This window comes from Lissotriton vulgaris, chromosome 1_2 (genome assembly GCF_964263255.1).
Source record: "Lissotriton vulgaris chromosome 1_2, aLisVul1.2, whole genome shotgun sequence".
Classification (NCBI taxonomy): domain Eukaryota; kingdom Metazoa; phylum Chordata; class Amphibia; order Caudata; family Salamandridae; genus Lissotriton; species Lissotriton vulgaris.
Window position 1 is genome coordinate 70048791 of NC_141686.1, and position 17797 is coordinate 70066587.

The window sequence follows — 17797 nt, forward strand, 5'->3', positions numbered from 1 at the left end:
CACAAAGCGGGCCCCCGGGACACTCGTGGAGTGTAAGCCTCTGAGCTTCAGTGCAAAACGTGCTCGAGGCAGGGGCTTCAAATACCCCAATTCATATCTTCAGAATACCTCGGGAAGTAGGTGCAATAGCAAAAATGCAGGATGTTGAGGAGTTCCGGTCCCGCGTCTCTCGTGTCCGCTACAGGCTCAGCTTTGATGGGAGCGCAGGTCAGCATCGGAGATGTCTGGAACTCCATGTCCTGTGTCGCAGATTCTTTGGGACCCGGTGGGAGCCTCGAAAATGCAGCCCGGCAAAAATGCTTTTGTGGCCTGTTTGAACAGGGTGGTCACTACTTTACCACAAGGGAGATTTCCTCTGTCTTCCATTCGATATGGAATGTCCAAGGTTCAAGATATATGTTGTAGAGTTTCTTCCAGGGTAATCTAAAGTCCTAGGGACTGGGGTTCTATACTTATAGTAAGTTTAGGGGTTGGACTAACTCTAAGGTCCCTCCTATATGAGCCACAGCCATACTAAAGTCGAAAAACCAGTGAAGCACAGCAAAAAGTGGGGGTAATCATAGGAAGCAGACCCTACTCTCCTACACACTCTTCAATACACATGTCTTCTGAGGTCTGGGTGCTATGGGTGTCACTTTTATGCTCAGTTTGTGCCCTTGAGACATGTGGCAAATACCAGTCAATGGGCTAGCATGTGCTCTTCCAACTAGTGATGACTTCCTGTGAAATGTGTAATCTAGCAAACCCAGAATTCACCATTCTGTCTGTTGGAACTGATCCTTTCTACAGTGTAACCCTTAAACCTCTTTTGCCTTCATCACCCTTTTTTTCTGACCACCTTTTTGTTAGCTTTAGGACTCTGGACACTTTACCACAGCTAACCAGTGCTAAAGTGCATGTGCTGTCTCTCCTCTAAATATGGTATGATTGGCGTAGACTTGTTTGGCAGTATTTGATTTATTTGTAAGTCCCTTTTAACACCTTGGCTGCTAATGGTTTTCCCCTCCTGTGCTGATGATTATCAAACCCCATTGTTCATGACGAGCTCAGCTCGTCATAAGCACAGCTCCACTGTGCCTCATGACGAGCTGAGCTCGTCATGAGCAAGGAAGGGGTTAAAGGGGCAGGGAAACAGCCATTACAACACAGCTGTTAACGCACATAGCCTTTACCACACGGTTGTTACAATGCGTGATTTTAAAACGTATATGCCTCTACCACGAATGCCTTTACAACAAATTAGATTGTAACAGTATGAATGGTATGGGCATATGCTTGGTACTGTGGTAAGGGCATATGCGTGGTTATGGTGGTAAAGGCATATGTATGCCAATTGGGGTTGTTAGAGAAGCAAAGAGACCCTTCTGCCTTCTCTTTAGGGATAAAAAGCGAGGTAATGGCAATTGCACAACAGGGCGTGGGTGTTTTCAGGGCCGGGCCCAGCATTAGAGCTTTGGGCTGGGGGTGGGCTTTTTTTAAGGTCTGGCGGCTGGGGTTGAGGGGTTGCGCCAGGGGCACAGTTTTAGGACTCAGGGCTGGGGCCTATCTTTTCAAAAGAGCTGTGGCCAGGGAGGGGTTGTGCCAGAGGTCTGGTTTTAAGGCTCAGGGCTTGGGCTGGGAATTTTAAGGGCTGGGAGCCAAGGGGGTTGCGCCGGGGTCTAGTTGTATGGCTCAGGACTAAGCCCTTTTTTTTCAAGAGCTAATGGCCAGGGTGGTTGCACCATGGGCCGGGCTTATGGCTCAGTGTTGGGATCAGGGAAAACCTTTACCATGCAATAACCTTGAACATTCATGCTTTTACAATGAAATTCATTATAAAGGCATGAGTGGTAAACACATATTCATTGTAAAAATGTGCATGGTAAAGGTTATGATTGGTAATGACATTTGCGTTTTAATTGCTGCATTGTAACGTCATGAGTTACAAAGGAATATGTTGTTCCATCATACATCCAAAGTGGTATACCATATACTCAGGGCCTGTAAATTAAATGCTGCCAGTGGGCCTGTTGCACTGAATGTGCCTCCCACAGAAGTAACATTTTAAACCTGTCTCAGGCCTCCACTGCAGGGTATGTGTACACAGTTTACTTCCATTTCAACTAGGCATTTAAAACTCAGCTGTAGGTGGAATTCGAGTAACAGTATTCCACAGCAGGTGGGTGTAAGTCCAATTTGGACTTTACAGAATTCCTGTCTAAGTGCAGAGGGAAGGGGAGATCATTCTTATGGAAGTGGAAGTCTCACACACGTAATTGTGACATGCTTCATCATCTGCAACCTCTTCCCACCCTGGTAGGATAGTGCCACCAGGGAGGACTAGACGTCCTGGCGGACTCGGAGCAGAAAGGAGGTCTTAGATCAAAAGCTACCCTCTGCACTTGGATAGCAATTCTGTAACATCCAAATTGGACTTACATCGCCTGCTTGGGATACTGATATTTGATTCCACCCACAGCTGTTGTTCCTATTTGTGATAGTTGCACAAATGTTCCCACACTTCCATGGCAAATCGTTGAGATGACCACTAACCATGCCTGTGATTTACTATGTGGATTTCTCCGAAAATTAGGTATTTTCACTCCAAACTAATGTTTAATGATGAAAATACCTTTGTCAATAGGCTCCTATGTCTGCACCTTAAACAGCATCAGTGCCGGTGGAGTTTGGATTTTACTACTACAGCAGCATCTCATTAATTTAAAAAATGAGATGTATAGACATTTAATGCCATTGTGAATTTCCCTTATTCTTTCTGCTCACCCTACACTGGGGACTAAGTCTTGTGCAATAGTAGTCATTGTTGCTAACTCCTCCCACTGTATCGCTGCTCATTAGAGGAAAGACTACAGTTTCCAAAGAGTGTACCAGTATCCAGCTTTCTGTGTTGTTGTCAATCCTCTTCTGACGCGCCTCTGGTTATGGCCCCCAGATTACCCCCATGGCATCACGCTGCTGACCCCTGTGTCGGGATCTGAGAAGAAACAGGTCCTACACTTCTGTGCGCTGGGCTCCGAGGAGTTACAGAAGTTTGTGGAGGACCTGAAGGAGTCTATAACAGAAGTGACCGAGATGGAGCAGATCCGCATTGAATGTAAGAGTATATCACTTATATGTTTTCTGGCTAAATACATAGACTTGTATTTGTATGTGCTATTGTCGATATCAATGTATCTGTATATGTGTTTGTATACACTTCACAACAAAGGCTCTGCCTTATGGATGGATGCCACTACAGCCCCTGCATTTCTTTACTCTTTTGAACATGGTTTTGAAGCCGGGTGGGTTACGGAGCAAACATAAAAACACATGTTTATTTTTGCTGTGTAAGACGTTCATCGCTCTCCACTGTGCAGGGTGTGTGCAGGATACTCTGAGCAACCCTGGAGCAATCTGCAGGGAACTAGGACTGAAACATTTGACGCATTTGTGCTTTTTTCAGTGCTTAATTTAGACAAAAATAAATGCCAGGGCTCTCGTCAGGGGCCCGCTCAGCTTGCACCACACATTGCCCCTGCTATCCTGCCAATGATAGTAACAACACAACTACTAACCATCACACTCCTCCAAGTGTGACGATTCAGACTATTTCAGGCCTCCAAACCCATAAGAATGGCTTGGGTGGCAGGTAATAGTCAATTCTAATGTGTATTAAATTAATAGTTAGCTGTTGTTGTGGTCATCTCTAAATTAGGCAGATACAGCCACCTTGTGGCAGACTGTTACAAGTGCCGGTGTTGACAATTAAGTGCTGGTGCTGAGCCCCGAAAATCACTGTCTCAAACTAAGCACTGACTTCTTGTTAATTGCCAGTCACTATCTGGTGAAGAAGGTCAATCATAAGTATTAAATCTCAGTGTTTATGTCAGGGTTCTAGGACTTGAGGGAGGAAGGTAGCCTGGCTGCTCCCCGCCTCCCCATTGCTACACCAACAGGGTGAGAAATGTTGTTTATCAACTTTGAACCAATTGCTCATTAGTGTTCAATTCCACATTTGTACGCATACCTTAGGATCCGTGTCCTATATTCGGTGGTGGGGAGGGAGGGAGGACACACCAACAGTATTTACTTTCAGTCGGGTGACATGCCACAGCTAACTGGCTGGTCGGGTCAGCTCCTCTGTTGACTAGTTCCATGGCAGCAGAGTATGATTTTGTGACAGGGCCCTGTCCTAGGGCTTTCCACAACATTAGAAACAGATACTTTCCGTTGGTGGGCTTCTGTCTCTGTTGTCTCAGTAACCCAATATCAGTGCTTAATTTGAGCCAGTAATTTATGGTGCTTGGCACCAGCACTTAATTGTCAGCTCCAGGGCCTGTGACAGTCTGCCACAAGGTGGCGATCTCTGGCAATTTTAGAGATGGCCACAACAACAGTTAATTATTAACTCAACATGCATTAAAAATTAATATTACCTGCCACCCAAGCCAATCTTATAGCTCTTATAGCTTTGGAGGCCTGAAATAGTCTGAATTGTCACACTTGTAGGAATGTGAATGTTAGTACTTGTGTTGTTACTATCATTGGCAGGACTGGCAGGGGAATATGTCGCACAAGGTGCAGTGGCCTCCTGACAACAGCCCTGGCACGTATATTTTTGCAGATTAAGCACTGCCCAATGCAATGCATTACAGACGATAGTTGGGGTCACGCACGAGTCTTCGGTGCATGGTTGGGTCAACTCTCACTCTAAGCTACGTATTCAGGGCCTGCATGGTACTATATGGAGAACTTATATGTATTTAGTTATGCAGCACAATATCCTTGGTGCAACAACATTAACTGTTGCATGGTTAAACACTTATAAGGCCCCAAGACGCGACCTATTGCCTATGCTAATGCTTGTTTTATTGTTGATTCGTAGCAGGAGGCTGGAGTTGGATTTTCAAAATGACATGCAGCGCTTCCCTACACAAACGTGCACCTGAATCAACGAATGTGAAACAGCCCTGTCGTGCAGCAAGTTGTTTCCATTGTGGGGAGTCACGCCGGCCCCTCTGCCTCTAGTACATGACATGCTGATCTGAGATTTGCAGTAAAAAGGGAGGGGTTGTCAATGGAGTCTCGTGGTAGCAAGCGGGCGATTTGGGTTTTCTATCTCGGGCCATCGGATGTGGTGTGGGGAGGCTGGCTCTCCCTCAGTCCTAAAGCCCGAGACAAACTGTTGCGCCTGTAACTGCATGTAACCACTAAGTGCACGCTAGCAGGAGAATATTGGGAATGCATCTTGTGAAGCGCGGGTGCCGCGATTGTAGCAAAAGTAAAGAAATAGAAAAAAATATCTATTTCTTTACTTTTGCTACAATCCTGGCACCAGCGCTTTACCTTCAACAAGGTTAAATTAATGCCAGAACATCACGAGGAGATCACATGACTGCAGTACACTTAAAGGGAAATAGCACATTGTTTCAATTTTTTTAAAACAATAAAGTCTACCCTGAAGCTAACGAGAAGGAAAGGGGAGAAGGGAGGGGAGTAGTGATAGCAGAGAGCAAGGAGGATGAAGCTGACGGGGAGAGCGAGGGAGAAGGGAAGGGGGACTAAGAGCAGACAGCAAGGGAGTGGAGGAGCATAATTCACGCACTGGAAGGCTTAATAAGCCATTACAGAAAGGCAGATGGCGGCTGAACGTGTGCACGCGCGCGTAACCGCAAGCTAGAGGCCAGGAAAAGCCTGTGGTAGCACTTTCAAAACCCACTCACTAAATGTCTCGCCGAGCAGTGCATGCGCTGGCTCAGGCAAGACCTAAAATGAATGTGTGCTCATGTAACACAACTGGCGCTATGTTAAGCGCTCTGATATCCTGAACCTTCGGGTCAGGTTTGCGCCATATAAAACTCTGTGGGGAAAAAAGTGACTTTTCTATGTCTCTGAGAGAGAGAACGAGAGAGGGAGATGTGTTTGTCTATGTGATGTTTGTCTACGAACTGGAGGTGTTAATGATATTACATGTTTTGCTTTCTCTCTCATTTTTTTGTATTATCTTTATGTTCATCAATTAATATTGGCTTTATTTCCCTCGTACATTGCCTTTTCTCCCATATTGGTTTCTGTCACCCTCTTTTGTTAAACTCTGCTACTCACCCCCCTCCTTGTAATACTCATTACCTACTCATATCTCACAGGGGAACAGGAGAAACCTCCGGGTGAAAAGTCTCTGTTGCTGAAAGCAAATCCAGCTCGAGGCGAACCACAATCCAGGCAATGCTCTCCGACAGGTCAGTTGCCCCTCACGTGTCAATCTTAAAGTTTGCACTTGTACCATGTTGATGTTTCTATGGTGTATTCTGTACCGCTCATGAGATCGAAGCGCTTACTGGATAATTTAGGAGCTACTTCATATGCATCATTTGTAGCGCTTGATAGTCTTACCATTTACATAAAGAGACTAAACTTGAAGGACAAGTCTGTTAACTTCGGAATGGCTTATATTTTACTTTATTTTATATAGGGTTTTGATTTTTAGGACTGGTGTTAGCCAAAACCTTTAATGTTACTAAAATGAAACATATAATATGCTTACGTATGCAGGCTTGCAGCCACCTCTCTTTATCCATTGGTTTGTTGGTGTGTCATTCACATTTTGCTTCCACCCATTACCACATACAGCAATGGGTCAGCTTAACAAAGCCACTGGTTAACTTCACTTTGAGTGCCTGCATTATGCTCTTCTGCTGGGTACACATCTACACACAAGGTAGTTTCCTTTATTTCTTGCCTTCTTTCTTTCTTTTTGATTCTTTCCTTCCGTCTTTCTTTTCCTTATTCTTGATTTCATTCATTATCGCTATCTTTGCTTCCTTTTTTCTTTCCTTCCCTCTTCCTTTCTTGCCTTCCCGCTATCCTTGTTTGTTTTTTGTTCCTCTCTTTCTTTCCTTCTTTGTTTCTTTCTCGGTTTGTTTCTTACTTTTTTCTAAATTGTTATTAAGGTTCATGTAAGGGATGGTAGACGTTGTTGGTGATGCAATAGGTGTCGCAATTACAATGTATGACTTTTTAAAAAACAAATTAACTTTCACAGAGATAAGACACAGGATGGGTCTAGGAATGTTCCATCATCATGTTGACCTTGATTTTATATTAAGTGTTGTAAATTATGAGATGTGGATATTATTCTTTGCTTCTACTGGAAATCCAATGCTATCCCATTCTGATTAGATGGCTTAGTGAGTTAGTGCTCACTGCTGACATCTACACCCCTTCATCTACACTTCTTGTCAGTCCTTGTGTACACTAGGTGAGTCATCACTCTGAGACCCTGGTTTGAATAGGTGAGAAAAAGGCTGCTTCCCTTTACTCGGTGGATAGCTTTCCTTCCATTTTGATACCGTGTCCGTTTATCCATAAGGCAGTACCTCTTACACAGGCCAGAATGCAGAAACAGATGTCCTACTTTCCTTATGCAATATATGTTGTGTATTGTCACTTTTGATTTCCTCTTTCACTGCCTTGTTGCAGCTAGTGATTCTCTGTGTTGGGCCTCAGTCGGTCCTGCTTAGGTGATCTAGCCGGGATGAATTGGTTGATGCGGCGGCCATACACTGAGGGTGCCTCACTTTATTGAGCTTTGTCCCCACGTTCTCACATTTTTTTAATATGTGGAATCACCTGTGGGAGGCCTGGCATACATGGCAGGCCATCGTTTTTGGCTACCGGGTAAAATGTTTTTTAAGTCCCAGCTGTAGCCAACACTTTTTCCTTTGTTGCCTTGGTGGCGGAATCTGTCGTCATGTGGCATGGTCTGTTCTGCGAGGCTTGTGTAGCTTGTGTTGGGTTCAGGTGCTTTACTGAATTAATGGCTGCAGTAATCACCCATCACTCTCTACCTCATGTTCTTTGGGACTGCTGTTGTAGGGGATCAGACATGATGATACCTGGCTTTGTAATCTTGGTGTCTCTTGAGTCGGGTGACTTGTATGTTTGGCAGGCAATGTGCCTTTTACGGTGCCTGTTGTAGAAGGACATACCTCTGGTCTGCGTTTAAATGTTCCAGAGATGCCTCTCAGCCTTTCCTTCATCTCTGGTCTCCCCATTCCTTCTGCGCCAGTCCCTATGGTCCAGTGTACTTCGGCAAGCATTGATTGGTGCATTTGGGTCGGCCTAGTGATTTACTGGTGTCTGCTACCAGGTGCTCCACTTGTTCTATGGTGGCTTTATGTGTGTAAATACTTTGATTTTTTTTGCTTTTACTTTGCAATATTGCTCTCTCTGTCTCAGTAGGGCAGTGGGGGTGTGTGTGTGGCAAGGGGGTTAACACACATTTGCTGGACAGCAGGGCCATTGGCTCTGTTTCCACCCTCATCCTGATGAGGTGACCTATGGGTTCGCTGTTGCCAAGTCTCTTTTTGTCCTTGGTTTGCAGAGGGTTTCTGTCTCTCACTTGCTCGGTTGGGGATCTATTACCACCAGCACTTTGGTCCTGCAGCCCTGTTTGTCTTGCCCTGCTTGGCTGAACATTTGTGTGCTTCTGGACCTTTTTCTGGGCTGCCCCCGTACAGGTGCTTGGTACTTGTTTTTGCCTGCATATGGCTTGGTTCTGGCAGGAATCGGGGTTGGTGTCATTCTCACTTTGCTGCATTAACTGCATTTTAATTGAGACTGGTAACATCTGCAGCTCACATAAGATTTTCTGCTATAGTATCGAAGTTTAATTATCGACCTACCAATGTACTGACACATCATGAAGGTAAGTTGATGTGGAGTAAAGAATAGTAAGTCTGTATTTCCCCATGTATGCTTTCATAACAAATATTTTGTAGTCCGTGAAGTGGATTCAATATATGTGTAGCTCGATATTGTGACACACAACTTACAGAAGAAGGCATTGACTGTTAGTTGCTTGTCTCTGAGGTGTGTTGTTCTCTGTGATGCGTTGGTTCTGCCTTCAGGGCATCCATCATTGTGCAGCGTGGATAGTGGCACTGGGCCCCATGGATGTGATAAGCCCTGAAGCCCACTATCACATCTGCCTTTTGGCTACTCAGTGGTGTGTGGGGGCTATCTTTCGTGCCTCATTGGTGCCCAGAGCAACCTTTTTGTGCCATTGACTTGCCTGCCCTCATCTGCTGCCATGTATTTGGGCGAGGCAAGGGCCAGGTTTACTTAACATACTTTGTTCACTCCTAGGGGCATCTTGACACTGAATACATATGTTTATTGTTACTCAACTCATTGTTATTCATCGTATTGACCTCAAAAGGATGAAAAGACGGGATGTGAAACTGTCACCATGAGGCCATTCCTATATCTCCAGAGTGGATGCATCATTTCAGTGATCCTCCAGACCCAGAAATGTTTGTTCTTTGACTACTTTGCTACTTTCTGCTGTATTCTTCTGGCTCTCGGTTAATGCCTTTGGCCACCTTTTTAGTATTTAGGTCAGCAGCTCTTTTGGGCCAGAGTCCTTATATGGTTCTGATGAGATAGCATCTATTTTCATGGTCTTGGATGAGTTCTGGCTCTTCTGTTATGACAGATGCCTGCCTTTTTATTTTGAATTGTTGGCTGTCATCCTTGGCATGTGTCATTCTATGTTAGGGCTCTTGTAGTGTAGTTTTGGTGGTTCTTGGGTGTATTTTCTTTGCCACAGCCTTATACGACTTTTGTAGGCCTCATAGTCTTTCTCTTCAATTTGCTAACTTGGTCTACGCCCTCACTGCCTCCAAGAATTTCTGTGGACAGGGTCTGGGCTGGGGTTACTTTTTGAGCTTTGGTTGAGAACTGTAGTGGCATTGCTGCATGTGGTATGTCCTCAGGGCTCCTTTTTGTTATACTGTGGACATCTCTGTTAATGGTCCTGGGCCGCCGATCTTGTGCTCTGGCATGTTTTCCGACTGCCTCTCCTCTCTGGTGCCATTTACAATGTTCACCTCTTACTGAATCTGCTTCATGACCAGCTGAGCCAGCCCCTGTCCTCAGCTGGACAAGTGTTAGCTGAATTTCTGGGTAATCCTGATCGACAGTCTCCACTGCATCCCAGGCAACTCAGTTGTAGCAACTGTACCAGATGCAGGTGGGTTTTTCCTTGCCTCCTAATGCACCTGCATGCTTGGTTTACTGTTCTTAGCCTCTTTTGGGTACTGGTTCTTTGAACACTTGGCGGTTCCTATTGCTGCGATTATCTGTGAACTGCATGGCCTGGTAGGCGTTGGGTCTGCTCCCTGACTCCTGACTCCTCTGGCTGTTCTTAACTCCTCTAGGACATCATTTCATGGGCTGAGCCTGATGGCTCTTGGATGTATGCATCCACTAGTGGATCTGTGTCTGGCCCTATTGTAATTCGTATGGTTTCCAGTGAGCCTTTTTGTCTTTTGTCTTCCTTGGGTCATTCAACTAGGTCCTTTGGGTATTCCATGTCACAATGATCATCATGATCACTGAACACTCTACACATGTTCAGGTTTTGATCCTTGGTTTTCCATCCCCCTGGAAGATGATGATTTCATTCACTCTGACTGGGGACCTTTTACTACTGTAGGTTGTTTTGGTGTTTCTTCAATTCGATTACATTGATTCCAAGATTTAGGCTCCTACCAGGCCTGTCAGGGCCTGTCAGGTGCCCTAAATTGTTGAAATGGTGGCTTTGGTTTCTTATCTCAAGGTCACTTCAAGCAGCTTTCTTGATGTCTTCTCTCTCGCCCGATTAGTCCTGCTGGTTGGCACTATAGTGCTCTTTGGCTACTCCCGCTGTATCCTGCTTTGGCCTGTTTTGACTCTGTGTCTCTTAACCACGTAGGCTAGTTGTGGCTATTCCACTTATGTGCTACTCTGTTTCATCTCCCTGACTTCTGTTACACTAGAGTCCCTTTTGCTTTTTGGTTCTTGTGTGATGGGTTTTTTGAGGGCTCTGCCACCTCCTGTATGGTGTAACTCTCCTTATTTTGTTGGGGTTTCAGGTTCTCAAGGACTTTTCTTGAGGAGCCTGCCATCACTTTTGAAAGCTAGCTCCTTTTGAGTCATCTCATCAACTTTCTAATGAGGTCTGTGGAAATGTTGCTTGCTGTTCCATTCATGAAATGGGTGGGTTGAACTCATCCTGATCTAGGGTTTGTCTCTTCCCCCGTATCTTCCTCTTGGTCCTCATCACTGCTATTATTTGACTTGATGATGTTCAGGCCTATTCGGTCATCTAGGTAATGGTGTGTCTTTGCATGACCTTTTCAGGCCTCTCGCTGGGGTTTTTCTCATATGTTTTGTAGACAAATGTTCTGGGGTTCCAGACAACTGAACTTGGATTACCAGCAAGAGGACTGAGACAAAAATTACAGATAAGAGTTAAATGTGTTGTTTACTTACCAGTTATCTTACATACTCTGACTCTTCCTCTTCCATGTTGCAAGCTTTATTACCACACTTCCTCCCTGAGCAATCCTCTGTTGTACTTCACCAGGACTCCCAGTGTTCTATGTGGATCTATGTTGGCTTGTTCTTGATTGTGCTAGGTGTGACTTTGTATGAGGTGCTATTTGATAGACGAAAGGGGGTAGGTTGATTGAAAGGGAAGAAAGAGTATTAAACAAAAACAGCCTTCTTTCAGTTATAGAATACAGCAATATCTATTTCAGTGTGAGGACACACCTTATGTACATAAGAACTGTGATGAGTAAGATGTTCATGCAAAGTAATGCAAATTACCGTAAAGTGATTGCGGTAAATACCATTGGACCAGGAAAGAATGGGTAGATTGCAGCATGCTTTCATGAAGATGTATGCATATGTACTTCAGGATTAATATGCAAATGGCTTCATTCATCAGTTGGAAAAAAAAATCAAAACCAAAAAAGTGGATTTTGTTAATTCTTTTTAATATTTTGTATTCTGTCTCTGTTGAATTTTGCATCATGCATTGAATCCTTTTCCCCTTGGTCAAACTGAGTTTGCTTTGAGATCTCAGTTCTGTTCTATTAGGCTTTGTCATCTTTTCAGCCAGACCTGATGGCGGGTGTTCTTGATACCTGTTCCCTCACCCAGTGGACTTTAGGGTTTTACATTACTCAGTTCTGTAGTGCATCTTTCTTTTTCTCATTCATCTTTCTATGAATACCTCTCAACTAACCTGAATTTGGTGGACAGCATTAGAATACTTCTCATCTTCAGTTGCTTTGGTGGCCTTGCTTCTTTGTGCTGTAGATTAATTCTGCTTTCTTAAAATACATAATTATGAAGCTCCTAGCCTCCTCTCATCTTTAGGGTCATATTTGGAACCTCTACTCTGGTACTCGGCTTCATCTTGATTTCCTCCACCCTCACTGTGGCCAATCCCGCTTTAGCTCCTTTTGTCTGTTCGCTCCTAACTCTGGAATGCTTTCTCCTTCATCTCCAATCTCCCCCTTGTGTCCTGACTACTCGCCTCCCTCAGTGCATTTAACTCTGATTCCCCTCTTCTTCCCAGACAGGACCATACTTCTCAACTCACTTCTCAAGGAGAGTCTACACCTGTTAACCCACCAACCTCTGTTACTCGCCACCTTGCAGTTGGGTTTATACAGGCTCTTGGCTGCAGTGTTAGATAATGAACAGCAACAAATGCAACTATTTTTCAGTTTATTGTGCTCAATTTACCAACCTTCTGGAAGGCTGAGCAGGCTTTGGCGGAATTCAAACTTTTGATGCTACGGTCAAATTCCGCCTATCGCCACGTGGCGTAATTTTTTCTAGTATGTGGCTCAAGGATGGTAAGTTGGTTATCTAGAGCAAGATTTTACTTTCCCTAGTGCGCTTTCCAGTTGCTAGGAGAACATCTGGTGCAATTTTTCTAACGTGGGCGCTCACAACCATTTGCTGTCAGAAAGGGAGAGGATGTAGCCTTATGGCTAGAGCGCTCAACCTCGAAGCTGGGGAACCGGGTTCAAGTCTCGGCAACAACGCTCAACATTCTGTGATTATGGGCAAATCACTTAATATCGCCGTGCCTACCAAATAATGAATGTTTCCATCTGTAATGAAATTGATGCTCATCTAAAGCGCTCTGATACCTGATATCTTCGGGTCTAGTTAGCGCTATATAAAACTCTTAAAAAAAAAAAAAAGCTGGCAGCAGTGTAGAAAATCTACTCGAGCGGCAACAAAATCAACTCGATTAGCTGGGACCTCTGGCGCGCTGCGTGATGTCGTTCCCGATGATTTTTCAGTACGAATTGCACTCCTGGTGCTAAATCATAGCACAAGCAACGAGAGGTGCTCATTTTTACTCCATGGTGGAACTTCTCGGAATCTCTCAGAGTTTTTATGTAACTCTGAGGAATTCCGTGGAGTTAAATACCTCAAGTTCAACCCACTCCTACTTGTGGTCTGCTGATAAACCCTATATTTAATTCTTTTGAGCCGACCCTTCAGCCCTCTGATTATAGTTTCACATTTGGGAGACGAGTGAAGCATGACAGAGCCCATATATAAAATTAACACTACTGTGTAAAATATAACACTCTAGAATCAAGGTTTATCCAGTGTCTTCTAAACATACAGATCCAAATATAGGGCTGACAGGTTAAATAATGGCATACGTTGTTAAAAATTTCATACTTTGTTTAAAAAAAGTTTGATTTATAGTTTGAAGATAAGTAATGCTTTCCCAGTCCTCCTTTTAATAGCTTACAAACCACAACTCTTGAGAAGTTAAGCGCTCAATGCTGTATATTTGAGAGCTGGTTCTCCCTACTTTAAAAGGCAGCATTGTCACGCTTGTCCTCCTCCAATTGTCCAAGAGATATCCTTCCCCTATTAATTTGTTATGAAGATCGTAAAAGACACAATTCTAAATGCTGTAGCAATACAGAATCTGAAGTAAATTCCTGCTTGCACCTGACTTGGTATTCCAACCAGGGTGCAAATTGTGCCTGCCTCCCATAAGGTTTCAAATTGGACATATGGGCTACTTTACAGCCTAAAATGGTCTATACCAATAATGTGTTATTCCCAATTCTAGCATTTGTAAAGCAGAAAAGGTTGCATATTGTATGGCTGGTAGATAACATACTCGACCCAGTTCGTAATTACTGGGTGCATAGTTTTCAGCAACAGACTGCACAATTAGCTTCCCTCCAGAAATCAGGGCTTAAACGTAGGTTTGGAGTTGTAGAAAACTCCAGGTATAGTTCCACACAAATACTGCCTCTCCCAGAGGCATTACCAAGTAAGGGAACATTAATTGCCAAACACTCCTCTTGTTCAGTAATCTCATCACCCAACACAAAGGATACTTCCTGTTCAACATCTACATGGCCCACCTCGCACAAGTGACACGCCATCACGACCTCAACATCACCTCCTACGCTGACGACACCCAGCTCATCCTCTCCCTCACCAAGGACCTGAACACCGCCAAAACCAACCTCCACGAGGGAATGAAGGCCGTCGCCAATTGGATGAGGAGCAGCCGTCTGAAGCTGAACTCGGACAAGACGGAGGTCTTCATCCTCTGACCCACCCCCTCAGCCTGGGACGACTCCTGGACCACACTGGGAACAGCACCAACACCCACCGACCATGCACACAATCTAGGATTCATCCTCGACTCCTCCCTCTCCATGTCTAAGCAGGTCAACGCCGTCTCCTCCTCCTGCTATAACACCCTCCGTATGCTCAGCAGGATCTACAAGTGGATCCCGACCGAAACAAGAAGAACGGTGACACAGGCCCTCGTCAGCAGCAGACTGGACTATGGCAACGCAATCTTCGCAGGAATCCCAGCCAAACACCTACAACGACGACAACGCATCCAAAACACCTCCGCCCGACTGATCGCCAATGTCCCCCACCACAGCCACATCACCCCCCACCTGAGAGACCTACACTGGCTCCCCGTTGACAAGAGGATCACCTTCAAGCTCCTCACCCACACACAAAGCACTCCACAACGCTGGACCAGCCTACCTGAACAGCCGACTAGGCTTCTACACCTCCATCCGCCAGCTGTCCCCCGCATCCAACGAATGACCTCCGGCGGCAGATCCTTCTCCTACCTCGCCACCAAGACCTCGAACACCCTCCCTACCCACATACGGCAGACCCAAGACCTACTCGCCTTCAGAAGACTCCTCAAGACCTGGCTCTTTGAGCAGTAGCAGCACCCCCCTCCCCTCAGCGCCTTGGGACCCTCATGGGTAAGTAGCACTCTTTACAAGTACTCTGATTGATTGAGTGATCCAAGTCATTAACTGGCATTCACAGGCATCACATTCACTCTAGTTTTTGTCCTTTTCATTATCACACAAGGACAGATTTTAATAATATGCTTGTAACACTTTTTTTTTTTTTAAACCTTTATTGTGCAGTATCAGCAGACAGTTACGGGCCTACAACCACCTGGCCGGCCTCGGCTACGGTATGTAGCACATTAGCAAATGTACGGTAACTCAGTAGCACACCAATAAAAACAGCAAGCATGTCAAGTTACACTGTAACCAGAGCGACCACTGAGATACAGGAGGAATTAAGGTTCATTTTTTAAATTTATAGAATATGAAGGATCAAATGCCGCACAGTCTAGCAATGAGTACCGAGTGGGCAATGCTTACAACATAGCAGTTAAGCAGCAAACATTTTAGGATACCGGTGCTAAAGACTATCAAAAGGATAAACGTAAACCGTACAGGCAACACACCAGTCATCGCCCATCCCAGGTACGTAAGACAACCCTAGTACCTCCCACAGGACCGCGATAAGCGGAGAACAACGAGAGGCACCCCACTAACCCAGCATATCGATCCAAAGGAAATGAGAGAAAAGAAAGAAAAGAAAACACAAGAGAAAAGAAGAAGAAGAAAAAAGGCCCATAGTAACTAAGGGAAAACAAAACAAGAACCCCAGCCCCCAACCCCCCCCCCTGCACCCCTGCAGAGGCTACGGCCTACCCCCCCCCGGCAGCGTGCCTGTCGCCCTCAAAACGAATACCCGAAATTTAGAGAGAAAGACGTGATCAGGAAAAGGCCATAGAGTAAAGAGTATACAAACCCAGGAGCCCCACCCCCCCAAACCCCCACCCTGCACGTCGAAGAGGCTATGGCCCACCCCCCAACTAACGTGCCTGTCGCCCCAGAAATACCCCAGTGAAAGGGAAAAAACGGGGGAAAGTCACTAAAACCAGACCCCTGCCCTCCCCCCCGCTCGCACCAAGTAGCTCAGGCTCGATCACAAATAGACCAACAAATCGACAAGCAATGGTGGCGTCGTAGTACAGATCAGTAAAGCGTCCTCATCACAATAGTTGACCGGGCATCCGTCCTTCAGTATATGGAAGAAGAATTCACCCCTGACCCATTTTGACCCTTCCATCAATACGTGGCCACTGAAAGTTAGCAATGCAGTACAACCTCAGACGATCAGGGTAACCAGGCAAGCAAGGCAGAGCCAACTCCGTGGGAGACACCAGCATCAAGGGGCTGAAAAGACAGCCCTTCCAGACATGTAGGCGCAACAGCAAGGTTTCGGGCCAACCTCCCAAATCGCGACACAATAAGGGCAACGCAGGTTGGATGGGCAAAGGAACAGTTCCATGGAGGCAATCCGCCTGCTTTGCAGTTTCAGGCCCCAATGCCGCACTCACGCGGTCGGTCGACTTGGACCCGTCTCCAACACTAGTCAGGGCCCCCCACGGAACCACCTGTAGATACATAGCAGTTTCACCCGGTGCCAGTGGAGAGCCGCTTGTGGCATCACTCTCCCTTGGATCGTCGAAGCTCTCATCCATCAGCGGGGTAATAATGGCGTCCAGTCTCCGTCCAAGTTCTCTGGCTCCTCCCACCCAAGCAAGATGGAGGGAGCCCAGAGCAACAATGAGGTCCCGAACCGTGGGTTCCATCATGCATGGCCGGCACAAACTCTCTCGCACTCAATGTAGCTCCTTCCCCAACCAGCGCCAGAAGCCCACACAGTTCCACCTAGCCGAAGAGCTAGTAGGAGATCCACCAAACGGGGGCTGTCACCACACTAAGCTGCTACCAGCAATCCGCCATTTCCGCCATGGCCGTATGCAGGTCACTCAGTCTATGGACGCCTTATGGGAAGCACGGGCAGTAGTCGCGCTGTGCTGCACGAGGTCATATTATCAGGGACAGACCCACCAACCGCATGCAAGATTGCCGACCTCCATGTCGCTGAGGTCCGAGAAAGATGCACAGGTCTGCCCCAAGTCCACAAGTGCTTGTAGCGTTGCACCCAATCCAAAATGGCGACCCCCGCCCGTCCAGTCGACCCACACAAGCAGCCTCAAGAACAAAGGAACAGTCTTACTAGCTGGCGGTGTGGAATCTCCAGGGTGTGCGTCCGTATCTGGGGCAGCGCTCGTTAACCACATCTGTCTGAGCAGTTCCAGTGCCGCCTCCCGCAGCTCCGAGCTATGGGCGTCTTGGCCTGCAAAGCCGCATCCTCGAGTGACATCAGCGGCCGGCATCAACCTCCGGCCACTCAGCCAGCAGTCGGACTCCGTCACGGCCCAGGCGGAAAGGATCAAAGGGAGGGTTGCCGGTCACGTCCAAACTCCAGAGTTGCCGCCCGCTAATCCCCAGTTCTTCCGACGCCGCGTCAGGTCGGCCCCGAGCTTGTGCAAGCAGGGGAAGGCAGGATATTGACAGGATTCATGCCGTGGCGAGCGGAGCTCGCGGACTAAGCGGCCATCTCGCTTCGCGCTCGGCCACGCCCCCTCTTGTAACACTTTGTTAATGTCAGTATGCTTCACCAATCTGTCCCTCATGTAATTAACTAATACATGAATGTTATATGGTACCCTGTACCTATTAACACTTCAGACCATTGTGCGACCGGGTTTATCCACACACAGATATTGGATAGCATTACATTG

At 46.2% G+C, this 17797-nt stretch overlaps 1 protein-coding gene across 4 annotated transcripts in view; it reads left to right on the forward strand.

The window, feature by feature from the left end:
• The window catches only part of IQSEC3 (IQ motif and Sec7 domain ArfGEF 3), a 976838-nt gene that overhangs the window by 889989 nt on the left and 69052 nt on the right, over positions 1-17797 (forward strand). For all 4 annotated transcript variants that reach the window (XM_086952823.1, XM_086952826.1, XM_086952824.1 and 1 more), the window contains 2 exons: positions 2933-3094; positions 6126-6218. In XM_086952823.1, the coding sequence (XP_086808949.1) occupies positions 2933-3094; positions 6126-6218 (255 nt within the window). The remainder of the gene's footprint in view (positions 1-2932; positions 3095-6125; positions 6219-17797) is intronic.